At 42.1% G+C, this 25,949-nt stretch overlaps 1 protein-coding gene across 2 annotated transcripts in view; it reads right to left on the bottom strand.

Annotated features, from left to right (window-relative positions):
* ANO6 (anoctamin 6) overlaps nt 1-25,949 on the bottom strand; it is a 187,548-nt gene that overhangs the window by 42,977 nt on the left and 118,622 nt on the right. For both annotated transcript variants that reach the window (XM_079775705.1, XM_079775706.1), the window contains 6 exons: nt 11,533-11,598; nt 10,340-10,627; nt 10,013-10,126; nt 7,867-7,982; nt 4,192-4,326; nt 830-935 (listed from right to left, as the gene is read on the bottom strand). In XM_079775705.1, coding sequence (XP_079631831.1) covers nt 830-935; nt 4,192-4,326; nt 7,867-7,982; nt 10,013-10,126; nt 10,340-10,627; nt 11,533-11,598 — 825 coding nt within the window. The remainder of the gene's footprint in view (nt 1-829; nt 936-4,191; nt 4,327-7,866; nt 7,983-10,012; nt 10,127-10,339; nt 10,628-11,532; nt 11,599-25,949) is intronic.

The following is a 25,949-nucleotide window of genomic DNA, read 5'->3' as shown; positions in this document are numbered from 1 at the left end:
TTAATCTCTCAGATCCTCAGTGTTTTAATCTGTAAAGCGGAGATAATACCTGTCCTGCCTATCTCATAGGGTTGTTGTGTGTGCCAAAAGTGATAAGTACAAGACTTTGCAAAGTATAAAATATAAAGTGGCATCGCTTCAGTGGTAATATGTCAAAGTTGTCAGGAAAACTCTCCAATGCAAGCGGACCTGCTTTCTCCCTATGGGGGCGGGCGGGGGGGGATGCCATTTAATAAGCTCCCTCCAGGATCACTGTTGCCCTAAACATCCTGGAGTTGAGGAGTCTTACAGCTCAAGATCATCTGCAGTTAGCCAGGGCACCAGATGTGTTTTATGGGAATGTTTTGAGACAAAGTGAGTATCTGCTGTCATTTGTATACAAAACCTTTTTCATGCATATTTACAGATACAGTTGAAATATGACCATCAAAGTCTTTAAAAATCCAAACAATGTCTCCATTCACTTGAATTCAGGAAAATACTTATAACAGTAACCGTAATGGAAAGTATTCATGAAATAAGCCGAGTCTGAGATTTCTGCTTTGATTACCTGAAATATCAAATAGTTTAACACAGTTCCTCCGGGATCCTCCAGATTATAGATAAGGCTTTTAATCCAACTCATTATTTGTAAAAGAAGAATAAACTTATTATTTGCAAAAGAGGAATAAACACATGTGTTTTATATCTACCTTTCAGAATAAAGGGTTAATTCAAAATTACCTTTCTGAATTCCTCCGAGGAAAAAAATATAATTGCTATGTTTTGCTAAAATTATTAGAGGAAAAATTATCTTTCATTAGGGAATGTTTGGAATAACAAAAATTACCTGTGAGGACTCGCAAGTAATATTGAGCTTCCAGAATGGACAAAGCTTATCACACTGAGGACACATTATGATGGTGCCACCAATATTAGGATCACAAACTTCTTTGCTAGAGAAAAGAGAAAATTTTAATTTAAAAAATTTAATGAATAGGACTGACTTTCTAGTAGAATGATAAAATCCAACATCTATTCATATAAGAAAATATAAGACAAAATTAAATTCTTATAAAACTAGGAATGGAAATGGACTTCATTAACCTAATTGATAAAGGCTTGCTACCTAAAGCCTATACAAACATTATGTTTAATGATAAAATGCTGAAAGTATTTCCTTTAGATCTGAAACAAGGCGATGGGTCCTTCCATCACCACTTACTTCTTCTCAGTGGAGGTCACTGACAGAATGGTAAGTAAAAAAAGAATAATAGGAGAACTGGTAAGGAAGGAAAAAAAAACTGCTATTGCTAATAGATTACATGATTGTCAATATAAATAACTTAATAGAACCCCAGATAAACTATGAGAATAAGTGAGTTTAATAAATCTGTGGGACACAAAATAATACACAAAATATACCCAGGGTCGCAAAAGGAATTGTGTCCCTACAGACCTGTAACAATTAGAAATTAATTTTTTAAAATAGCATCTTTCAACAGCTTAAAAAATATAAAGAGCCAAAGAATAAATCTAACTCAAGATGTATAAGATTTATATGAAGAAAATTATAAAACTGTCCTGAAAGAGTGAGATACATATAGTGAATCCTATATATAAGTGGATATATGATGATGTTCATAATTTGGAAGAATCAATATTTAAATATGTCATTTCTCCCCCATATGAGCTATAAATTCAATTAAAAGACCAAAAGGCTTAGAAAATTTAAGACACACTAAAAAACAACAACAAGATGCTGTTGGCCTAGGTTAAGAAAAACTGACCTAGAAAACAAAAGAAAGAGTTCAGGAGACAAGAGACATCTGCATATACAAAAACTGACTAGCTAGCCCATCAAATCACTAAGGTGAGAACTGACATTTCATAAATGGGGTTGCTGCAATGAAATATCCATATGGGAAAACATGAAATTCAACTCCCAAACTTATCACATACAAATCAATTCCAGGTGAAAAATGAGAATGCAACAGCACCAACTTAATATAAAAAAAGAAAAAGAGAATATTCAGATAATCTTAGGGGTAAGGACAGATTCCATAAATAAGAAACCAAAAGGTGTAAATCATAAAGAAAAATACTGATAAATTCAAAATCTTTCAAAAGGAAGAACTTCACCAAAATACACCATAAAGGGAGAGAGAAAAAAAAAAAAAAGAATTAGCTACAAACTGGTAGAAGTTTTGTAACACATAAAAATGACAAAGGATTGCCCGGCTGGTGTGGCTCAGTGGGTGAGTGTCGACCTGTGAACCAGAGGTCACCGTTGGATTCCCAGTCAGGGCACATGCTCGGGTTGTGGGCTCCATCCCCAGTGTGGGGCATGCAGGAGGCAGACAATCAATGATTCTATCTCTCATCATTGATTTTCTCTCTCTCTCTCTCCCTCTCACTTCCTCTCTGAAATCAATAAAAATATATTTTAAAAAAATGACAAAGGATGATTCACCAGAGTATTTAAAGAACTCCTACAAATTAAAAAGAAAAAAACAACAAACTAACAACAGGATGCAGACTGCTCCCTCTAGAAACCATTCAGAGGGACTTTTATGTGAATAGGACTGGAGTTGGGTAGCTTGTTGGTTTTACAAATAAGTCAGTTACAAACAAATGGATATGAGAATAATTTAGAGTATCTGAGTAAAGATCTTGGAAAGTTGCCCCAACCAGTTTGGCGCAGTGGATAGAGCATCAGCCTGCAGACCAAAGGGTCCTGGGTTCGATCCTGGTCAAGGGCAGGTACCTTGTTTGCAGGCTCCTCCTCGGCCCCGGCCCTGGCCAGGGCTCATGCAGGAGGCAACCAATCCATTTGTTTCTCTCACATCAATGTTTCTCTGTCTTTCCCTCTCTTTCCACTCTCCCTAAAAATCAATGGAAAAATATCCTCGGGTAAGGATCAACAAAAAAATAAAATAAAATAAACCTTGGAAAGTCTATTCTTCTATGTAAGTAAGAGAACAATGGCAAAATTAGTCAAAATTAACCTCTGCAGAGCTCTGGAAATTAAACAAAAACTTACAGCAACTTAGTGGGCATTTATTTAAGGAAAAACAGCTAAATCCCTGTAAGAATACAATCTACAACCACCATTCAAGAACTTTATAAAAATATAACTTATCACTTCGAAAGTATAATTTTTGAGATGCCTTTTTTTTTCTTGGCTCGAAGTATATACAAAACAATGGAGAGGCTACAGACAAATGTAGGTAAAAAGTACCAACATTCAGCCCTTGGCCCTAAACTCTTTTTCAGTGAAGAGAAGTGAGGACTTCAAAGACCATCTGCAGCTTTCTGGCTAAGAAGCCCCATGGGTACAGAATGCTCAGAACTCTGTTAAACAGGATGTATCATGATGCCTACACATCAGGGCTTCCCTGTAAGCTGCGTGTCCAGGGAGCCAGCCGGGTATGCCCCAAGCTAGAAAAATTTGGTCTGCTCATAGCTGGTGTCCAGACATTTCGATCTGGCTGTCACATCTGGGTAGAGGCCAGAAGGTCAAAGGAAAATACTTGGTTTAGTGTTGCATGTCTGCTGAAGGTTGAGGCCACCAAAAGCAGAGGCATAACAACACAATTCAGAACAGCGATGGTGCAACGCAGTGTTCTGGCTCCCGCATATTTCTCTTTAGACAGTACAGCTGGTACCTGCATTCCAACATCAAGCACAAACTCATTCTTTATCACTTTTTCTTTCCCCTAATTTTGTAAGGGCTAGTTTTTAAAAAGTAAAAAAAAAAAAAAGTATTGTTTACTTAAGTTTTTAGACATGTATAAGAAATCATTTCTAAAAGCATAAAAACACCAATTTTTCCAGTTTTTCCACTGAAACTTTAAAGTGACCAGAGCTGCTCTTGGCCACATCTGTAGGGCTAAGCAAAGCATTCCTCTGGAGGCCAGAAGTTCAAGGATGATCCTCCCTACATCCCTCTTTTCCTCTGCAAACAAAGCATTGTCTGAAAATATTGAAGTGCTTCCTGAGGATAATATTCCTGCCAGAGACTGGGCTGCATGATCTAAGAAAAATATTTTCCACTCCACTTATTAGACTCAGATCAAAAAAAGATGTATCGTCCAAAGCAGTAACTGTTTTTGCGATGAGTCCTCTTTTACGAAAAACGTCAAAGACCTTGAAAATAATTTTATGTCTCATCAACCTTCAGCGCGGTAACAAGGAACAAACAGGGGTTACCTCCAAGTGCAGTTATTTCGATTCAGATATCCATAGAGAAAGCAAGCCACGCCCACTATTGCTGCCAGAAGGAGCATCTTAGTGTAATAACCCAGCCAAGCAAAATAGATTCCGATCTTCTCTCCATAATATTTCCTGAACAAAGACAGAAATTAATTTTAGAAGATACAAATAACCACTCTGCAGCTTTACCCGAATATTAATTTCCGATTTTAAAAAGAGAAGCCTTTGAGCTTAAACATCGGACTCAATTCACACTTAAAACATACTCAGTCTCATAGCAGACCCCAAATTCCACTGTCAACCGAAAAGAATTTTACATTTCATGGAAGTACTTGATCCCTGGTTAACCTGTGAAAGCGAAGTAAGTTAGAATAGAGACAAGGAAGGAAAAACGCTGAGTATGGAGCAGGGAGAGAGAGCACCACCATTCTTTGTCAAGAGCAGCACACTGGACACATTCTCCGAAAGATGATTCTTAATCTGCATGCAACAAATGAACATGAACAACCCACTCACAGTTACCTGCTTTCATTTATCCAGGGAACTTCCTTGGAGCAAATGTAATATGAACCACAATTAATACATTACATTTATGTATTGTACAGATCAATAGTTAGTAGTGGAATGTGCCTCTGATCAAAATATTTATAAAACTCATTGTGAGAGTGGGAGAGGACAGGATGGACACGAGTGAGGAAGCCACCACCCTGTATTCCTTCCACCGAGCACTTCAGTTTTTTTCCAAGATTTTAAAACTGATCAGTGGTGTGCTCTGGGGTAAAATGGAAGAGGCCAGGTAGGCAAGACGGGAAGAGAGACTGGGCAATGGGAGATTGTTCCTGAAGGGGAGACAAATACAATGAGGCAGGAAAGAAAGGTATAAGGAGAAAATAATGAAATGACTATGTCGGTGATGGTTGCTCCTGTTGATACTTCTCTAGACTGATTCACTTGTCTCAGTATCGGTGGGCTAGAAGCTGAAGATTTACTGTTAACTCTGAGTCCGCTAGGATGTTTCTGGCTCAGCATGGAGCTGGCACGAGCTCCCTGAGTTTACCTAGTGGAGACTTAGCTCTGAGAACCTGGGTATCTAGGGGAGTCCAGACAGAACCTCCATGGGCTGGACCAGGGCTCACAGAGCAGCTGTGAGAGCAGCTGGCTGGTTATAGAGCAGGTGTAGGTCACACCCAAGGGGAAAAGAAAGGGGTGAGACCAACGGGCAATCAGGAGAACAGAGTATCTGTTTTCAAGTGACTGGGGCTTTGCTGTCCGGCGCGTGCGCGCGCACACACACACACGCGCGCGCACACACACACACACGCGCGCGCACACACACACACACACACACACACACGGGCGCGCGCGCGCGCGCACACATGGCAGGCAAACAGCAGGCTCAGGACAGGGCCCAGGAGAGAAAGCCTGGGGATGGCTTTGAGATGTTTTGGACTCTTGACTGTTGGGTTTTCTATAATATATTCCTATCAACCATCCACCCTAGAAAATGCCCGATTTAAAACGCTTACATGTCAGGCTAAGAGATTTCCCCCAACAGGTGGGCAAGTGCATGGAGCTTTGAGTATTGTAGAAAGAACAGGTACTTGGCTCCAGGCCACCTCGGGGACACCGTGACGCCTCTTCTCCTCACCCTCAACATCCAATCTGTTAACCCTGCTCCTAAAACATGTTCCAAATTTGTTCCCACGATCTCTTACCTGGTCCACTCTACCAGCCTGCTCTCTGGTCTCCCTGCTTCCGGTGCCTCTTGTAGTCCCCTCACTCTCTTTGCAAAATGCGAACAAGATAAAATGCCTTGAATGCTTAAAATATCACAACAGCACTTGGTCTAAACGCCTTTCCATGCCCCTGCTGCCCTGCTGAACCTGTGTCTCTTTCTCATTAACACTGGCCTTTGATATGTCCTCAAACTAGACAAATGTGTTTGTGCCTCAGGGCCACCGTACAAGCTGCCCCATATTCCTGGAATGTCTTCAAGTCCTGGCTCCTTTTCACCATCTGGTCTCAGCTCAAATGCCACTTAGAGATAACTTTCTTGCCCACTTCTCCCTACCCGACTCCCCATCTCATCACTGTTATTTTCTTCATTCCAACCACACATTTTATTTTTTGTTTGCTTATTTTTATTTGTTTGTTTGGTTTTGATCTATCTCTTTCCAGCAGGCTTTCCAAGTGACATAAGTTTCTGGAAAAAGAAGTGTCTTTACTATTCATGGTGACCCCCTAAAGAGTTTGTGCTAATGATCTGACTCAGGAAGGGGGCTGGCCATGCCAGAAACACCAACTGTGTGATGAGAGGGTTGGGGCTTTGAGCCACGTGATTGGTCCAACCTCTGGGGAGAGAAATGGGCTGGAGATTGCGTCATGTGGGTGATGACTCAACCACGCATGCCTATGTAAAGGCTCTGCGCAACAAAGCTCAGCGTTCCAGGCGAACTTTCCTGGTTGGCGGTACTCTGAGTACTGTCACGTTTTGATGCCATAAGGGCAGCCCTGAGTCTACAGCATTTTAGCTCAGTGATCAAAAGAAAATAATAATAGTGACTGATACCATTGTAATTTAACCGAGCTATGAATCACAGGAAAGGAGCAAAGGCATGCCACGTGTGCAGCTCTGCCAGGAAGCTGTAGTTCAGATGCGTGTCCAGCAAAGTCTGGGTGACACAGGGAAGGTACTTATCTGTCAGTTATACCTGGGAACAGGTCATGGGCCAGAGTAGGCTTGGCCACTGCAAGCCTGTGAAGGTTTATGATAGTTAACCTCCGAAACCAGGGGTGGGGAACGTCCAACCTGCCGTCCATATAGGGCCCTCAAAATCATTTGGTCTGGCCCTGCTGAGGCATTAAGGGTGAGTTAATTAAATGTCTGACCAAATATAGCAGGCTAATTTTTAAGTTGATAATTCTGTATGGCCCGAGAATGAGGTTATAAATATCCAAATGGCCTTTGGCGGAGAAAAGGTTCCCCACCCCCGTCCTAAACAAAGAAGTTTGCGCTCTTGTGCTCTTAACTCCTGGCTTGTGGGACTCTCACGCTCCTGCATTTGCCACGGGCCATGTGGACCCCACACACAATGGACTGCAACTAGCCTGATGCTAAACCAGACCCAGCTCGCTGCTGGAATGGAAACTCTGGACACTGGCTTTGCTTTTAGCTCTACTGAATCCCCAGCTGCACATTTTCCAGGGCTGGATTAAGGGAAATGGGACTTTAAATCCCAAGGATGTAATACCACATCTCATCCTCCCGTGGGGGCTCCAGAAATGCTTATTCCAGCCGCATCCCAAGAACACCACTCCCACTAGCAACGAAGAAAGACAATTCACACATTTCTCCGATAATAGTAATTATGTACATTGTAAAAAAAAAATCAGAGGCTATACTTTGTATATAAGGATTTCCTGGTACCAAGAATTAACTAACCAGATACAACCTTATTATGCCACGTCACCAAAAAGATGCAAATCTATTATATGACCTATATATTTATAGTTCAAAATAGGGCATTCACAATGGGTGGCTATTGTTGGGTTGGCTATTATCTTTTTTAAATTTGACAATCCAACGTAAAAGAGGTCGGTGCCCCCCACTAAATAGTCAGGTCATGCATGTTAAAAGTGTTGCGGCACACTGGTGGACAATCACTGCCGTACCTGATAAGGTCCAAGGGCTGTTTTTTGTATATGCTTCGAGGATGCGCCCATTCCCTGTACAGGAGGTACCGCTCGTTCGGGCAGGTGAAATCCTCTGACGGGTAGCTGAAGTTGCACTGGGAAGCAGAATCCAACAAGTGAGCATCGCAATCACCCTGTGCTCACAGATGTGTTTGTTACATGTGGTGCCAATACTTCTGTCATTTGTGAATTAAGGCGCCCTTATTTGCTAAAGCGGATGAAAATACCATGTAATTTTTAGTGACTCTCAACCATGGGTATTACTAAGCCCCCGAGGGCCATTTGCCAATGTGGGTGGCGAGAAATGCTTGGTTATTGCAATCCCGGGGAACACATCAGGCACTGGGTGGGAACCTCGGGGATGCTGACGTCCTACAAGTGGGTCAGTCACAAACCATGGGAAACGGGGGCACTCAAGTGCCAAAGCTGCCACACCGGAGGATACCTGATAGCCCAGCCCACTCCTCAGACACCCAGGGCCTTGGCTGGTTAGTGGCAGGATCGGTTCTAAAACCCAGACTTCTTTTTTCCCAACTCAACAGTTATTCAGTGACATGGAGAACACGCAAATGACGAAGAAGCTTGATATCGTGTTATATACACTTAGCTTATTCAAGAAACAGAACTTCCTGCCTCTGCTTAAATTCTGTCACTCTTTCTTTCCACCTGACTGGCTTTCCTTCCTCCTGTAACTGGATTATTACCCTGACCTCCACCCAATACCCTGACCTCCACCCACCTCCCTTCCAAATACCATCTGAGATCACCCCTGAGCCTGGATAAGGCCCCTTTGTAATGTCAAGAAGCTTCAAAGGAAAAAAACCTGGGCATGGCCAGTTGCTAAATGAAGACTAGAGACCCTTGGCATCCCAGGTTATATTGATGAGAGCTCTCTGCAATTGTCCCCCAAGTTCATGTCATGCTACAATTGCTAATCTTGCTGGGGCACAAATATAAAACGCATGGTTGGACTGTGTGCTGGGTCTCTTAGCCAGGAAGCTCAGCATCTGCTTCTCGGCCCTTCTCTCTGTTCTCCATGGACGCATGGGTCCTAGTCTCATACCTTATATGGAGTATTCCAATGCTGTCCTCATCCGCAAATACATGTACTACACAGTAGCAATGATCAATCTCAGTGGTTGCTTTCTTTGGTCATAGAGATTCAGGTAAATTGATGGTGAATGCAACAAAGTAATAGTATCATATAATACAGTATTTCATTTATTTCAGTAGCAGAATTTATTTGAGGAGCTTAGGTATAATATCCTTGCATTTATGAAATCGCTAAGGGTCTGAGCAGTCACATTTAAAAAATTTCATTTCGTGTGAGATGCTATCGGCTAGAGAAGTGCTCTTGGATTTGAGAAGTTGCTATCATCTCAGAACGCAGTCCTTAAAAAATGTCAACACTTTGCCATATGCCGTTATGACAAGAACCCTGACAGAGGCCTTTCTAAAAGCCCGTGGTATTCCAGGGCACAACGTGGAATGGTATTTCGGAGGAGAAAAAAACCCATGTTACAGAAAATGATAAATGAAAAGTTCTAACATGTGTTTTTGCTTACAAGAACTAATACTTTTCTGGTTGATAACATCTGTCAGTAATTATGAAAATAGCTAATACACATATAGTACTTACTATGTGCCAGGAACTGTTCTAACATTTGACATGGACTAATCCTCACAAACAACTCTGGAGTAGATACTATTATTATTCCCATTTTATTGATGAAGAAATTGAGGAAAGGAGAGACTAAATGACTTGCACAAGGTCATCCAGCCAGAAAATGGTGGAGCAGGCATTCTGGCCCCAGAGTCCATGCTCTTAACTACTAACCTACAATGCTTATCACATTAACTATAGGAGAGCTACTGCTTGCTTGTTTGTTCATTCATTCCTTTGTTCACTCATCATCCACTCACTTATTTAAACTGAGCACTCTCTATGTACCTAGGATTTAGCAGTGAACAATACAACCCGGTTCCTGTCTTGGATATATCTTTCCATATATTATCTTCATTTTACTGAGAAAGAAACTTCAGTAAGGTCAAGAAGATTAGCCCTTCCCTACTAACACGGCAGTATACCTTAGGTATTTTATTTCATTTTTGCTATTTGACTTACATCGTGGAGAGGAAATGCTGCCTTGTAGATCCCAGAGCTCACAAGTTTGTTAATTCCGAACTTTTTAACGTTGTCGCTTACTTGATACTTGATTCGAGAGAGGATGAAGTAAACCTAAAAAGATTCAAAGCAGCGTGTGTGGTTTATACAGTGTAACTAACCAATCATTGTTTACTATCATAATGGGAATCTGTAGGCATATTTCTCTTCTCTTTTGTGTGTAGCAGTTTCTAAACACAAAACTGAGCCAACCAACCAAACCACTAATTATTCAACAGCAGGATGCAAATCACCCCAAGACAGCTAGTAAATCTGGTTTGGACTTACAATGCGGCTTCTGGTGGCTGGGTTAAAGAAGGTGTCTTTGTCACGAATGTAAAAATCATTCATCCGGCTCCTCTCAAAGGGGGCAGTGAAAAACTCTTGCTCTGGCTTGATGATGCTTTCATCCACTTGGAGGACTTTGCCAAGCCAGTTGAAATTATCGAAGGCTGAAGAGCGGGTTTTCAGATCATTGGGTTTCAGAGGCAATTTGATGTGCATTAACTCCGCATATGTACATAATACCTCCCACGGGGCATGTACCTTTACAAATACCAGCCTGTCATCCAAAACCTGTATTGGAAGAATAAAAACACAATCTAGAAACCAAACACATAGGTTTTTCTTACATTGCTGGTAGTTAGAACACATGTGTACATGAGCATACACACACAGACATTAGTAAAAGTGAAGATACACTACAAAGTAGATTTGCAGACCACTGTAAACTTTTTGCCTTAAGGGTAATTTCTTGGTTTAAATTACTGAGAAAGTAATTAAAATTCTTATCATAGTTCTTTCATAAAATTCCTAATATTTTAAATGAAGAAAAATTAACTTAATTTGTCCATCACTCCATCCAAATTAGTGAATAAAAATAAAAACACCAGAATATTCATTGCAATGTTATTGTCATAACAATTTTTTAACTTCTTAAACCTAGGACTGTTTAATTTATTACATATCTGTTCAATATCATGTTATGTGGTCATTATAAAGGATGTTTATTGATATAGAAATGCATTTACTATATATTAAAGGGAAAAAAGTGAATTAAATCCCTGTGATATAATAATTTCTCTTTTTGGAAGAGAAAAATGTATATATTTGAGCAAAAAGTTTAGAAGAACTACAAGGTTATTTATGAATAATTAAGATACAAATGATTATTTTCACTATTCCTAATCTTTTTTTTTTTTAAAAAAAATACTATTACTTGTATAATAAAAAAAATCTTTAAAAAGATTCTTAAAAGAAGAAAACAATCACTTATACCTGTATTTATTGTTCCATTCATTTACTGCTGGCTTCAATCAGAACCACACATTCTATAATGCAGATTATGACTGACTCCCCACGCAGCCTACAAGTAAGGCGTGGGGCTGGGGTTGTTTCAAACGCCATTCCAGCATCCCAAGTGACACGCAGGTTCCCAAGAGCCAGTGTCAGCCACGGGTTGGAAAGGGACTGCCACTTACCGATCTGGTTGCTTCTAGCTGCAGGCCATCATGGATGAGGTTAGATTCATATGCTCGTCTTTTTCTCTGTCAAAAGAAATCACAAAATATGTTAGGCCAGTGGTCGGCAAACCGCGGCTCGTGAGCCACATGCGGCTCTTTGGCCCCTTAAGTGTGGCTCTTCCACAAAATACCACGTGCGGGCACTCATGTACAGTGCAATTGAAACTTCCTGGCCCATGTGCAGAAGTCGATTTTCGGCTCTCAAAAGAAATTTCAATCGTTGTACTGTTGATATTTGGCTCTGTTGACTAATGAGTTTGCTGACCACTGTGTTAAGCCTTTAGTTTTACCAAGGCCAGAAAGAAAGGTGTGGGTTTTTTGTTGTTGTTGTTGTTGTTGTTTTAAAGAAAATATGAACAAACCAGTTTGAACCTGATGCAGAGACATTTGCTTAAAATGGCACAGAAGCGAAGGAAATGCTCTGGCCGTGGTGACCTGTGGGTGCTGGGTTCCTCAGATAGTGTGCTGTGCAGGGCACTTGGGTTATTCTCTCAGCATTCTGGAAAGCCCTGGTTGTCCTCATGGATTTTCAGCCATTAGAGGTACGTAAAAATCTCTAACTTGGGCACAATTCCAAGGATTTTTTTATTGGCTTATAAGAGGCTTTGCACAAAAATTAAGGTGTTTTTTTTTTTTAGTACTATTCACTGATGTCATTTACCAGTTATAGCCCAGATCTGATATTCTAATATTTTTAAAATTTTATTTCCATACTGAACATTCAAATGGCTCCATTTTAGACATATGTATTTCATCTCTGCATGCCTTGACCAAATTCAATAAAACACAGAAAACTTTGGCAAAACAAAGGAATTTTTCTCTCTGCAAGACCGAAATGTTTTTGAAGCTATAAAAATATCTAAGTCTACAAAAATAGGGAACTAATTAATTGGTAATATTTGTCCATGCAATGTGGCCATTTGAAAAGGCACAGAATATAGCACTGTGTTTACTGACACTGAATTCCATATCTGGCGAGGGTTTTACCAAACTGTGTCCTGGGGTGTAAGGGAAGTGTGTGAAGGTAGAGACCTTTTAGAAGAACGCTTTTGATGATGAGGCATTGTACTGCGTTATGAAAAGGAGAAAAATGAGTGGACACGGGTGAAGCACACAAGCTCTGAAAACAGATGGTGTTCAAATTCAGCTCTCTGGCCCTCGGCAGGAAACAAACTCCTTTTGCCTCACTGTTCTCATCTGTAGAATGGAGAGCACCTTACCAGTTTCTTTCTGAGGTTCTCGTGAGGATCCTATGATTTAAACCACATAAACTAGAATGTCCATCTCTAGTAATCACAGGAGGTAAATTGGACCAAGTCTCCCACTGGAGAAAACTGAAAAATCTAGATTAAAATTTTTATTTTAAACTTTAGCTGCTAAGATACAGAAAAATCGCTGAGCCAGGCTGAGGTAACCCCGGGGGGTGGGAGGAGAGGGGACTGGCGGTCAGGCCGCTTTGCCCAGGGAGAAAATTCATGGTTTGCCGCTGTGAACGGGCAGAGCTGCTGTGTGCACGCACACCCAGACAGTGCCTCGAACGTGCAGCACTGAATGAATGTAATGCAGATGCTGTAGGAAAAAAACTGACAGTCCGAAGGTGAAAAGAACACACCTGGCATTTGGCTAAATGTGAGTCCAAGGAGGAATCCCTAGCATTTTATGCAATTATCAGCAAAAGAACATGGCTTTATTTTTATGTATTTAATAAGTGGCTATATAGCACCTACAACATGCCAGACACCGTATCAGAGCTTTGCAAATGTAACAGACTTCATTACCTGTTACAATTTGAACCTACAACAGTCACTCAGAGAAAAACCAGCAAGTACTGCAGCTCCCTTAAACATAAACAAACAACTTGCCCAGAAATGCCGGGTCAGATGAACGAGAGCTTGAAGTGCAGCTTTTCCATGGTGCTCCCAGCAAGCAACTGTCCCCTCTGCCTGCCTCCCACCCCCGCCATCTCTGCAATCCTCCCTGCCAAGTTTTCCAGCCCCCTCTACCCCTGATCCGCCATATCCCCAGCCTCCACTTGGAGAAGCTGATTCAGGCTCATCCTGCTTCGTACTGAGGCCGTGTTTCTTCACTCTGGACCCTAATTCTCTTAGTTTGATTCTTGCATGGGAGCCACTCCTCGTTCCCGTGGCCGCCTTTGCTATTGCGTAAACGCATTTTTTGATCCTGTGGTGAATGTTCAGCATAGTTGGCACAGAGTATATGCCCAAAACACGACTGTTGAAAGAACATACGCAACGGCACTTATTAATTCATTCCGCAAACATTTTCTGAGAGCATCCTAAGAGATTCAAAGAATTTAAAGTAGTCTGCCCTAGAGGAACTGCAGAGAAACTGTCCAGTGGCCAGTCTCCCGATGCAGGGGGACTAAAACATTCCTGCGTGTGTTTCACGGCACTGCAACGGACAGCTGTCATTCTCTACGGCCACCTGACATTTCAGCTCCTGCCAGAGCCCACGTCCACGACAGCGGATGGAAACTCAGACACTCGGGTCCTCGTCTCCCGTGGAGCTCAGTTACTGATACTCGAGCGAGGCCTTGTTGATCGGACCACCTCAGAAGCTAGCAACGCAAAGAAGTCAGGCCAAGCAGAAACCACCGTGGGGCGGTAGGTCGGGAGAGCAAATGCCAGTTCCAGAGACGGCAGTGGTGCCAGCCATCGCTCGGGCCCTGGCGGCCACGCTTTCTCTCCCATCCTGGCTCTGCGGTGGGATTTGGGGCACTGTTTCTGGCTGCCTAGTCTCCAGGCTTGTCTGCCCGACCCTTCAGAATCCGTGAGCTCTCTAACATGCCCTGAGAAACTCCCTGCCTGCTTAAATCTGAGCTCATTTCTGTCACTGCCAAGTGAGAGAATCCTGACAGAGAAGCCACGGACTACGGAAAACTTGTCAGCCTCAAACCCAAATCTGTCCAGTGAAGGTGGCAGGTGTCCTGAGCAGACGGGACACTCCGACTTCCTCTCCTTCCGAGGAGATGACTCACCCTCAGCCTGTGCAAGGGGCCACCCACACTGTCTCACTAGCAGGTCAGAAGCAGGATCCATGACTGTCCTCTGTATCCTCCACACAAGTCAGGAATAATTTCAATTAGGACGTGAAGCTCTGACGCCAGGACGTTAGCTCTGGCAGACAAATGTCCTTCTAGTTAGAAGAGTAGACAAAATCAGCCAGAGTGGCTTCTTCATTGGCTTTAATGGGTATGTTAACAATTAAGTGCTCATAAAAAAAAACACACACAAAAAACCCCACACTTAACAATGTGAACTGGCCTTATTAGAAATTCACGGATCCTGTCGCCAGCCCACCATGATGCTCAGTCATCTCCTTCCTGGCCTCTTCTCCTCCACCAGGGAGCTGCTCCAAACTTCCAAGGTGTTCCTCAGTCTCCACACCTCTCACTCCCAGACCAAGAATAGGTTAATTCCCACTTGGCCTCCGCACTGCGCACCCAAATGACATCGTAACCAGTGATACCACTTTGCTAGAACTCCAGGACATGGATCTTAATGCGGAGCCACTCAGCCCTCCCACTTCTTGACTCTTCCTTACCACCTGGTTCTTGGACTGTCTTCTTTGCTACGTGATGGCTGAACAGCCTTTTCATTCTCCGAAGGATATAAACACATCTCTATATCTCCCCTCTTTTGCCCCATTTCTGTGGGTATTAAGGGAAGTCACTGAGAAGAGTATATAGCACATGTGAATATCACAGATGCAGAAAAATTAGATATACTTCTTCTCCATCTCATTTTAATGGCATAACATTCTCTCAGACAGATGGACTTTTTACTTATTAACCAATCTCAAATTGTTAGATATGTAGGTTGTTTCACATTTTTCACTTCTATGAAAATCCTTGTAGGATAATCTTGTGCACCCATTATTACTTCCTCAGGATAAAGTCCTAGAAGCAGAATTATTAATCAAAGAATGTATGCAGTTTTAAGTTCTTAATATGTAGTGCCATACTGCCCTTCAGAAAGGCTGTACAAATTTACCACGTTTAGTTTTTATCTGGTTCTTTACAAAGAACTCCTGATTTCTCTAAAGATAATTGGTAGATCTTGAAGTTGGTTGATCATGCCCTCTCTTTTACCACCAACCATGAATACTTAAACAGCTGAGTCAAGGATAGGACATTTTAATTTGCTTAAACAGGTTAATATATCACCTTGGTGTTACTTTAGTAAAATAGTATGTTGATGGCCCAGTTTTTGACTTTCTGGCAGGAAAGATTTCACAAAAGGAGTCCAGGTGATTTTTAGAGTATGTTTGTTAAAAGCTGGGGACAGTGAAGCAAAAGGGCGGGCTTAAGATAGAAGAGGTAAGATCATAGCAACAGGAGTGAACCTAGGCATGACTGCCTTGGCCCTTTAGAAAGAAAGCCACAGAGGCAAAAGAAGTGAGCCAGCTGGGCTGCATGGACTCAGGAAAGAAGTTAAGGAGGCAAAAGAACTGCCCTTCAAGAAAGAAAGCAAGGACAACTGCCTCAGGGTCCCCTCTGGTATCTTTGTTTTCTTTCCCCAAGGGCCAACAGCTCTTATTTTCCTTTAGCAAGGCAATTCACAAAGAACTAGTGGAATATTTAAAAAATTGATCAAACCAGTTTTCTTGGTTTGTCAGGTAGCTACAGTAAATGAGCATATGTGCTGTATTTGTCAAACAGGCGCATATCAGGAAAAGAGTGCTTACTTAAGAAAAGATTGATTAGGTCTGTTTAATATGAACTCATCATCTTTACTTCTCTGTAGAATTTACACTTGGATAAGTAACAGTGTTCTTGACATTTTTAAAAAATTAGGTTAGAGCTGTCTTCCACATTAAAAATGGAAGAAAATTAATCCTGTATATTGCCTGACACAGCCATTGCTCAATGAATATTTGTTGAGTAAATGAATAGCTGAGGCCACACAATCTTTCACTAAGAATTATCTGTGTGCCTTGTTGGAGAATCTTAGTTATAAGAACCTAAACTATGTTCTATAGTCTATGATCTGTATTTGGCAGCACAAAATGATTAAACTAGACTCACAGGCTCTGAGAAAAGCCCTATTGTATATTAAACTATGCTGTAAATTTTTCTTTCTCTAGCAGAGCAAATTTATCGGCATTGCAACCTGGATCTATCTATCTATCTATCTATCTATCTATCTATCTATCTATCTATCATCTATCTATCTATCTATCTATCTATCATCTATCTATCTATCATCTATCTATCTATCTATCTATCTATCTATCTATCTATCATCTATCTATCATCTATCTATCATCTATCTATCTACCTATCTACCTCCCTTCTTTCCCTTCCTTCCACTCCTCTCTCTCCCCTCCCTCCCTCCCTCTCTCCCTCCCTTCCTCCCTCCCTCCCTCCTTTCTCTCTCTCCTTCCTTTCCCTTTCCCTTTCCCTTTCCCTTTCCTCTTTCTTTCTTTCTTTCTTTCTTTCTTTCTTTCTTTCTTTCTTTCTTTCTTTCTTTCTTTCTCTCTCCTCTCTCTCTCTCTCTCTCTCTCTCTCTCTCTCTCTCTCTCTCTCTCTCTCTCTCTCTCTCCTCTCTTTCTTTCTCTTTCTTTCTTTCCCTACTTCTAGTAAAGCCAAAGTGACTAAAATTTTTGAGGAGCTACATGCATCACAAAAAGATGCATGTGATTCTATCACTGTTGGTTTAGGACTGTACTAGGGGCTCAAAGTAAAAAAAGACAAGAGTACCCATCTCACTCCAGAAACTGATATTTTATTCATACCTCTTTTGAGAGGTTATTAAAGCTGTCAGAGAAATACAGAATAAAGCAATCAAAATCACAAAGGACAGACTGGCTTAATTAAGGAAGCTTTCTGTCCCCAAGCACCTTCGATTACACATCTCATTTGGCTTAATAAAGTCATTGTTAGGAAAGCCTTGCCTGTGAATAGAAAGTAATAGCACTGATTGTAAACACCAACCTACCATTTTTTTTTAAAATGTCACCCAGCTTTTTCAGCATAAAAAGCAGGGGTTGTAATGTCTAATAAAGTAAAATTTACTAAATACACTGTGATGATAATAAAGCACAAATCAGTTGGGATTAATGAAATATTATGTATAGATTAATTTCAAATATTCTTATAGCTTTTTAAGGCAAAGTACTGATGGTGCTGCCACTGTATTTTTCAACTTGCCAATCTCTATTAAGCCTACAAAGAGGGATGAGGAAAAAGTCAAAGGTACTTAATCTGTGCAAAAAATTACTGCCTAATTACTCTAAGTGCTATTTATTAGTTATATATATATCATGTGTTCAAGAAGGTTCAGTAAGCAGAATAAGCATTTAAATGGGACTTAATTTAAATGCATGTATTGGTGACAAATCCTTACACGTGAGTGGACTGATCTGATGGGGGATCTACTCAAATGGGTAACGTGTACTCACCAGAGGATAGAAAAACATGAACATCCCAAGTGATGAGCAGAAAATGGAAGTGGATATTTAGATTATGTTCACGTCCAACTTTTCTCTTTAAATGAACACGTTTGGCATAATTACAACAATCCTACCTAACAATAGACAAATATGCAAATCGACCATGCCTCTGCTACACCCAAGCCACGCCCACCAGCCCAAGCCATGCCCACCAGCCAATCAGGGCGGGTATGCAAATAAACCGAACCAAGATGGCTACACCCACCGAGAGCAAGGTTTCCCAGGCAACAGAGGGAAACAAGCTTTCCGCCTGCCCTTGACAGGCCTAAGCCTCCACTCAAGCTACAAAGTTTCAATTATAGAAGGTAAACAAATTCAAACAGAATGGCAACAGCCACGGAGCTGGAGAGACCAGGCCAGGGTTGCCCGCGGTAACGGAGAAAGCAAAGCTTTCCGCACACCCTGGCCGGGCTCAGGCCTCTGCTTAAGGCTACAAAGTTTCAATTATAGAAGGTGAATTAACTCAAACAGAAATGGCTGCCAGTGGAGCATGCAGGAGGCTTGGCTCCGCTCCAAGCTACAAAGTTTCAATTGTAGAAGGTAAATAAATTCCAGATACCAGTGCCTCTGCTTGGGTCGCCAGGGGGCGTGGCTGGCCTGCAAACCACCACAGGCCCCTTGCTCAGGCCACCCCATGCCCCAAGGGAACCTCCACCCTTATCTGGGACACCCTTCAGGGCAACCAGCTGGCCCCCACTCCTGCAGCAGGCCTCTATCCTATCTAATAAAAGAGTAATATGCAGATTGACCACCACTCCAACACACAATATGGCTTCCCCCATGTGGTCAAAGATCCTGCCCCCATGTGGACACAAGATGGCCACCACAAGATGGCCAGCAGGGGAGGGCAGTTGGGAGGCACCCGGCCTGCAAGGGAGGGAAGTTGGAGGCGATCAACCCTGCAGGGGAGGGCAGTTAGGGGTGACAGGGCCGGCAGAGGAGGGAAGTTGGGGGCAAACAGGCTGGCAGGGGAGCAATTAGGCATCAATCAGGCTGGCAGCGGAGTGGTTAGGGGGTGATCAGGCTGGCAGGCAGAAGCGGTTAGGGGCAATCAGGAAGGCAGGCAGGCAAGCAGTTGGGAGCCAGCAGTCCTGGATTGTGAGAGGGATAACCAACTGCCCATTTAGGCCCGATCCCACTGGGATCGGGCCTAAATGGGCAGTCGGACATCCCTCGAGGGGTCCCAGATTGGAGAGGGTACAGGCTGGGCTGAGGGACACCACCCCCTCCGTGCACGAATTTCGTGCACCGGGCTTCTAGTAAATACATAAATGGTAACTTAGGAAACAAATGGTCCGAGAATGGAAAAAAAAAATCAACTACCCTCCACTGCTGAGATTACTATAAACGTTTTAGGGCGGTGTTTTCCAAAGTTACCTTCTTATACAAACAACGTGAAGCACTGCTTAAACAGCAGGTTCCTGGGTCCCTCTCCTGGAGATTCTAACTCAGTAGGTAGAGCCGGGGGCCTGAAATAATCTAGTTTTAATAAGCAAAGGAGATGACTTATCATCAGATGAGTTTAAGAAATTCTGCTTTCCAGGACACACCTTTTCTGTGCATCCAAGCAGCTATTTGTGATTATGTATTCCCCTCAAGCCTGTTTTTATGGAAATTCAGTATAGTTGATTTTTCCCGATCCTTTACTTTTACAGATGACTCTTTAAAAAGTGAGACACAGGTGACTTTGGGAACCAGGGCAAATGACAGTTTCTTCATTCAAACCTAAGGTCGACCTCAGCAGGACTAATCAGGGAAAGGGTTTTCTCTTCTCCACATCTTTGTGAGATGTAATGGAATACTCAGACTTTCCTTTTCAGAACTTAACTGTCCTCTTTGTTTGTTTGTTTTTAAGGATTGGGTCCAATAAAACTTCTCATTTTGGAAATAAAAAGCAAGATTTGGATTCACTGCTTGTATGCTGAGTACTAAAAAATAAAACCAAATGTGCTTATACCAGCAACACATTTTGTAGCTGTAATTTGACACAGCTGACACTAATTTAATTTATTCCTTTTAACCTACAATCTTAGTATAAAAGCAAGTAGGGTGTGAATGAAGGAGATAAAAATATAAAGAAGAGGTCTCTGCCTTAGTCTACAATGTTAAGGAGTTGAAACTAGATCTGATTTCGCTTCCTAAAACAAAAGAGAGAACTTCTACCCAAAGTTATCTGTGAAGGTAAAACCATCCAACACTGGTTGCCATTATCTCTTCTTCTTTTTTTTTTTTTTTTAAATATTTTTATTGATTTTTTAGAGAGAGAAGAAGAGAGAGGTAGAGAGAGATAGAAACATCAATGATGAGAGAATCATTGATCAGCTGCCATCCTGCACGCTCCCCACTGGGGATCAAGCTGGTGTGGCATGTGCCCTGACTGGGAATTGAACCATGACCTCCTGGTTCCTAAGTTAATGCTCAACCACTGAACCACACCAGCTGGGCATATTCTTGTGATTGATGTATTTCTGTGACTGACCTCAAATACTTTTTAATGAATTATATGTAAGTAAACTATGTTAACAGGATTGGCATAAGTAGGGAGCTAATAACTGTAAAAATTATACACTGCACGTTGTGGCCAATAACAAATGATTTTGAATTATCATCTTATTAGCCTCAAATAACCATACACTTAATGCACATAAAACTTAATGAGAAATTAAGCCATATGATCACTTCAATAGATACAAAAAATTAAAAAGCATTTGATAAAATTTAAAACACAATTATAAAAACTCATAGCAATCTAGAACTAAAAGGGAACTCGTTTAACTTTTTAAAAGAAAACTACCCCTAATTTATAGCAAGTGTGATATTTAATGGTGAAATTGTTGAAACATTTTCATTGAAATCAGGAACAACGCAATTGTGATCACTATGTATTACCGGTTCTATGTCTTAGCCATTGCACTTGGAAAATTAAAAGAAAGAAATATAAAGATGGCAATCGTAGAGCAAAACTGCCATTTTTAGACAATATGGTCTTCTGAGAAAACCTAAAACAAGTATGAGAAACTACTACAACTAAAGTGTTTATTAGCAAGGTCCCTAGATAGAACTTATAATCGATTTTTAACACACAATAGTACATCACAAACTGCCATTTAAAATCCTTCTGACAAGAGCAACAAAATTTTAAAATAATAATCTATACTAATAAAAGCCTAGGTGGCCCTCGCGTGATGCTCTCACATCATCAAAGATGGCTATCCTCACGTTGTCACAAGATGGCCACCATAAGATGGCCAGCAGGGGAGGGCAGTTGGGGGCAATCGGGCTGGCAGGCAAGGGCAGTTGGGGGCGGTTGGGCTGGCAGGGGAGCAGTTACGCATTAATCAGGCCCGCAGGGGAGCGGTTAGGGGACAATTAGGCAGGCAGGCGAGCAGTTAGAAGCCAGCAGTCCCGGATTGTAAGAGGAATGTCCGACTGCCAGTTTGGGTCCGATCCCTGCAGTCGGACATTCCCCGAGGGGTCCCAGATTGGAGAGGGTGCAGGCCGGGCTGAGGGACACCACCCGCACTCCGTGCATGAATTTCGTACACGGGCCTCTAGTAGTTAATAAAAATGTACAAGATCTTCATGGACACTGTTCTAAAACTTTTCTAAAGTATGTAAGACTGCAATAAATGAAGTGATGTACTGTTTTCACCATACTAAAACATTTTGATGAACTTTGAAACATCCAAAGAGATCTCACCCAGCTTCTAGGCCAGTGATGGGCAACCTTTTGAGCTTGGTGTGTCAAACTTCACCAAAAAACTGAGCATAACTCGGGTAGTCTGTCACTTACAGGAAAAAACATTATTTCGCAAATGTTTCATCCTCAGGAGCAGCAAATGTTTCATCCTTGGCATGCGGCCGCCTCAGCGGCCGCGTGTCATCAGAAATGGCTACGCGTGTCAGTGCTGACACGCGTGTCATAGGTTCGCCATCACTGTTCTAGGCAAACCGTTCCAGTCTCATAATAACACATCTAAAAACAATGTATAAAAGTTTCAAAAATGCACAGAATCTATAACCAATTAGTCAGTTGCCTCACATTATTTGGAAGTTTAGATATAATTTAATCACTCAGTTTTCAAAAATCTCTTTTTCTATAGTCTCCATTGGACAAATCCACCTGCCATACACAAAAGAATTTTTAAGGTCAGATATGAAATACAAATTTTTACTTCCATATATACTTTTCATCAACTTTAAAGAAATAAAATTTCTAATTTTAGGAATGCATTCTGCTGATATAAAAGATAATATATAGAACATATATTCAGGATTGCTTGCACTGTTTTTGTGCTACCTAGACCCCTCCACCCTCTTTACCATCATTTGAATTATACTAGTACTTGGTCATAAACACTACTGTTTAAAGGGAGGCCAAGTGTCAGACAAAATGAAATTAAAAACAGATCAATTCCTCCACTTGTTAGCAGTTCTAGAAAAATGAAATGGAAGAAAGAAGCATTACTAACAAAAGTCAGGAAGAGTAGGAAAAGTATATGGAAATTTGTTTAATTTAAAACATTTTTGCTCTTCACAGTATAGATCAAACATGCTTAGACATATTCAATCATTTACTGTGCCAGACATTGCTGCTGCCTACTGAACACGCCATTCTCCCCTTCTTCATTAGTAAGAAGAGTCTAGTGTTTTTTCATATGTTAGGTGATTCAAGAGATGAAAGACTTGTCTTGCTGAGTCTAAGCTAATCAAGGTAATTCCACTCATCTTGCCCGTAGTTGGTTTAGGAATAGATTTGCGATAGACAATGAACTGTAAAAGGAAGTCTGCTTAGGGCCCTATAAGGGGGCCTTTCTTCCCCCTTAAAAATGGGCCCCGAGAAAGGCAGTCCCTGTTTTTGCCTCTGGATGCCTGGAATTGCAGCAGCCATCTGGGAACAAAGTGCAGCCAGTTTAAGAGCAGCCAACACTTTGAGGATGGCAAGACAGAAGCATGGAATGAACCTTGTTTCCCGATGACCTCGTTAAGCCAATAAATTATCTAAACCAGAAATGGTCCTATCTTCAGGCTACTTCTGACATGAGAAAATTATTACTTCCTGTTAGTATTTAAGCCATTTTGAGTTTGATGTTCCTGTTACTTACCGTAAAAAAGAAAATTCAAACTGATTCTGTGCTGAGAACAGTACTGGCTAAATGAGCATTTATTACTGAAACTACTTATAATGATCCCCTTGCAAAATCTCAATGTAAATGGTTTATGCTTTTAATAGGAAGGTGTGAGGTATCTTGAGTGTTTTCACTAATATAAGGGGACAAAGCTGCATGCTATTTGGAGGTTTGGATAGAAAAATAATTTCTCTTTTGCTCATGGGAAGTGCAGCCTTTTACTCCTCTGCCTCTTCTATATTTGTGGCCTTATTATGTCTAACTTTCTCCATCATCTCTAAAAAAGTATGTAACAGTAAGTACTCTTTAGATGAGCCCCTGGCAAAGTCAACCTGGCGTTGCTTCAGGAAATCAATATGATTTAGACTTCTTCTTCTCTCTCAAAGAAAACAGGACTGTGAAGATGCTTTTCCTTTTGTTGTCTTAAATCTTGAATAAGGCCAGACAGGGAGTATGTCAGAACTTGCAGATGTTTTTAAAATTAATAAAAATGTGACTCCAAAGCTGAGCTTTGCATTCTGGTGGAGTCTAAAATTAAGTAATGTGTACAAATAGAAACTCAAAACACTTCGAAGCACGGCTTATAAAAACCAACATCACAGTATATCAATCCATGAGTTCAGGGATTGCCGAAATTAAAGATAATTTATTTTCTCCCGATTTATGAGAGCTTCCCTGGGACCTATGTTTCCGTGTAAAGCAAATGCAGAACTTGTTAATAATGTAAGCAGCTCTGGGCTCCTTCTCCACGGCAGTGACGCTCTTGTCTAAAACCAGAACTGCTTCCTTCCTGCTTTAATGGATTAGATTTGTTTAACTCCCTTTCTGTGGTACTCAACCCAGCTCCACTGGCATATGGATGCTTAATGAATATTTGATGACAGTGACTACGACGGCACAGAAGATACCTTTGTGTCCACAGGAACATGATAAAGTACTCTAAGCTCTTTAACTCGAGTTATAAAATTATGGAGTGACAGAAGGAGAGTCATGCCTTTCATAGTAATGCGCTGTTTTAAGAAAACCCCAAATAGAAAAAAGGAGAAGGGATTGAGAAGTACAGATTGGTAGTTACAAAACAGTCACGGGGATGTAAAGTACAGCATAAGAAATATAGTCAGTAATATTGTAATAACTATGTATGGTGCCAGGTGGGTACTGAAAATATTGGGGGGAACACTTTTTCAAGTATGTGACTGTCTAACCGTTATGCTGTACACCTGAAACTAATACAAAAGAATACTGAATGTCAACTGAAATTGAAAAAAAATTATATAAAAAGAAAGCCCCAAATAAATGGGAAGGGACAGGAATTAACATCTATGACCTAATGTGTGCTGAAAATTTATGATATCTCTATATACTATTTTATTTTATTTTAACCATAATCCTCTGGACTATGTATTCAGATTCCCATTTTCCTGAATCTCAGATGTCAGTAGTTGTATGGTGAGCCAATATTCTATCTATATATATAAAAAGCCAGCAACCGTAACAGCCATAACGACCTTAATGATTGGTCGCTATGATGCCCACTGTGGCCAGCGAACCGCCTGATCAGGGGCTGGGGCTGGCTGGCCAACCTCGCGGCCCCTCCCCCCGCCTGCCTGCCCCTGATCGGACTCTCCCACCCGGATCAAGAGCAGGCCTATGGCCAAATGCCCCCTCCCTTCCCCTGGGCCAGCCCTGTCCCCAATCAGTCTACCCCACCACAATAGGCCTGCAGCCCCTTCCCCTGGCCGGCCTGTCCCTGATCGCAGTCCCCCACCCAATAGGGGGCGGGGCTGGGTGGCCAACCTCATGCAGCCCCTCCCCCTGGATGCCCGACCACTGATCACACCCCCCACTTCAATAGGGAGTGGGACTGGCCAGCCAACCTCCTGAGGCCCCCCCTAATCAACTTCCCCACCCCAATAGGGGGCGGGGCCAGCCCGCCAACCACCAATGGCCCCTCCCCCAGGCTACTTGCCCCCCAATTGGCACACCGTACCCCATTTGGGGGTGTGGCCAGCCGGCCCACCACCCACAGCCCCATCCCCATGGCCAGTCCTGTCCCCAATCAGCCCCCCAACCCCAATCGGGGGCAGGGCCTGCTGCCCTATCACCTACGGCCCCTTCCCCCAGCCGGCCCGGCCCTGATCAGGCCCCAATCTGGGTGGGCTGGCCAGCCAACTTCTGGCCATCTCCTCCTCCCAACAAGCCCAGCCCTGATCCGCCCAGATTGGGGCCGGGCTGGCCGGACTCCACCCATGCACGAATTCGTGCACTGAGCCTTTAGTGTACCAATAAGAGAATATTCAGCCAATGAAATTATGACACACCATTTGTAAGATGTGCCCTGATATCAGAGTTATCAAAATGTAAAAAATAACAGGCATCTCAAAAATAATAACATAGGATATTGGTAAGAGAAATCACTGATGTCACACCGCCAGTTAGTAGTCTTGGCAAAGACAAGCTCGCTATCCACCGCAACGCCTGCTCCCCTTCCAAAGTGTGATGTTCCAACTGAGAAATGGCTGTCCAGCCAGAAGCTACACCTTCCACCGTCCTGAATCCTGATCAACAGACTGTGAACACAACTGATGTAGTCACTTCCAGGCCAAAGAGGTAAAGAAGTGAGGGTACTGTCTCCATCCTCTCTCGTATCCCATCTACCATTTATAGGATGCCGATGCCCATGATGATGTGAGAAACTGCCTGAATATGGCAGAACCTCTGTGTCTGCCCGGGTTCCTGAATGACTGCAGGGAAGAAAGCCCTGCCTGTACC

Source organism: Cnephaeus nilssonii, assembly GCF_951640355.1.
Source record: "Cnephaeus nilssonii genome assembly, chromosome: 6".
Taxonomy (NCBI): Eukaryota; Metazoa; Chordata; class Mammalia; order Chiroptera; family Vespertilionidae; genus Cnephaeus; species Cnephaeus nilssonii.
The sequence above is the reverse complement of the archived record's forward strand: the minus strand, read 5'-3'. Positions and strand labels throughout refer to the sequence as shown.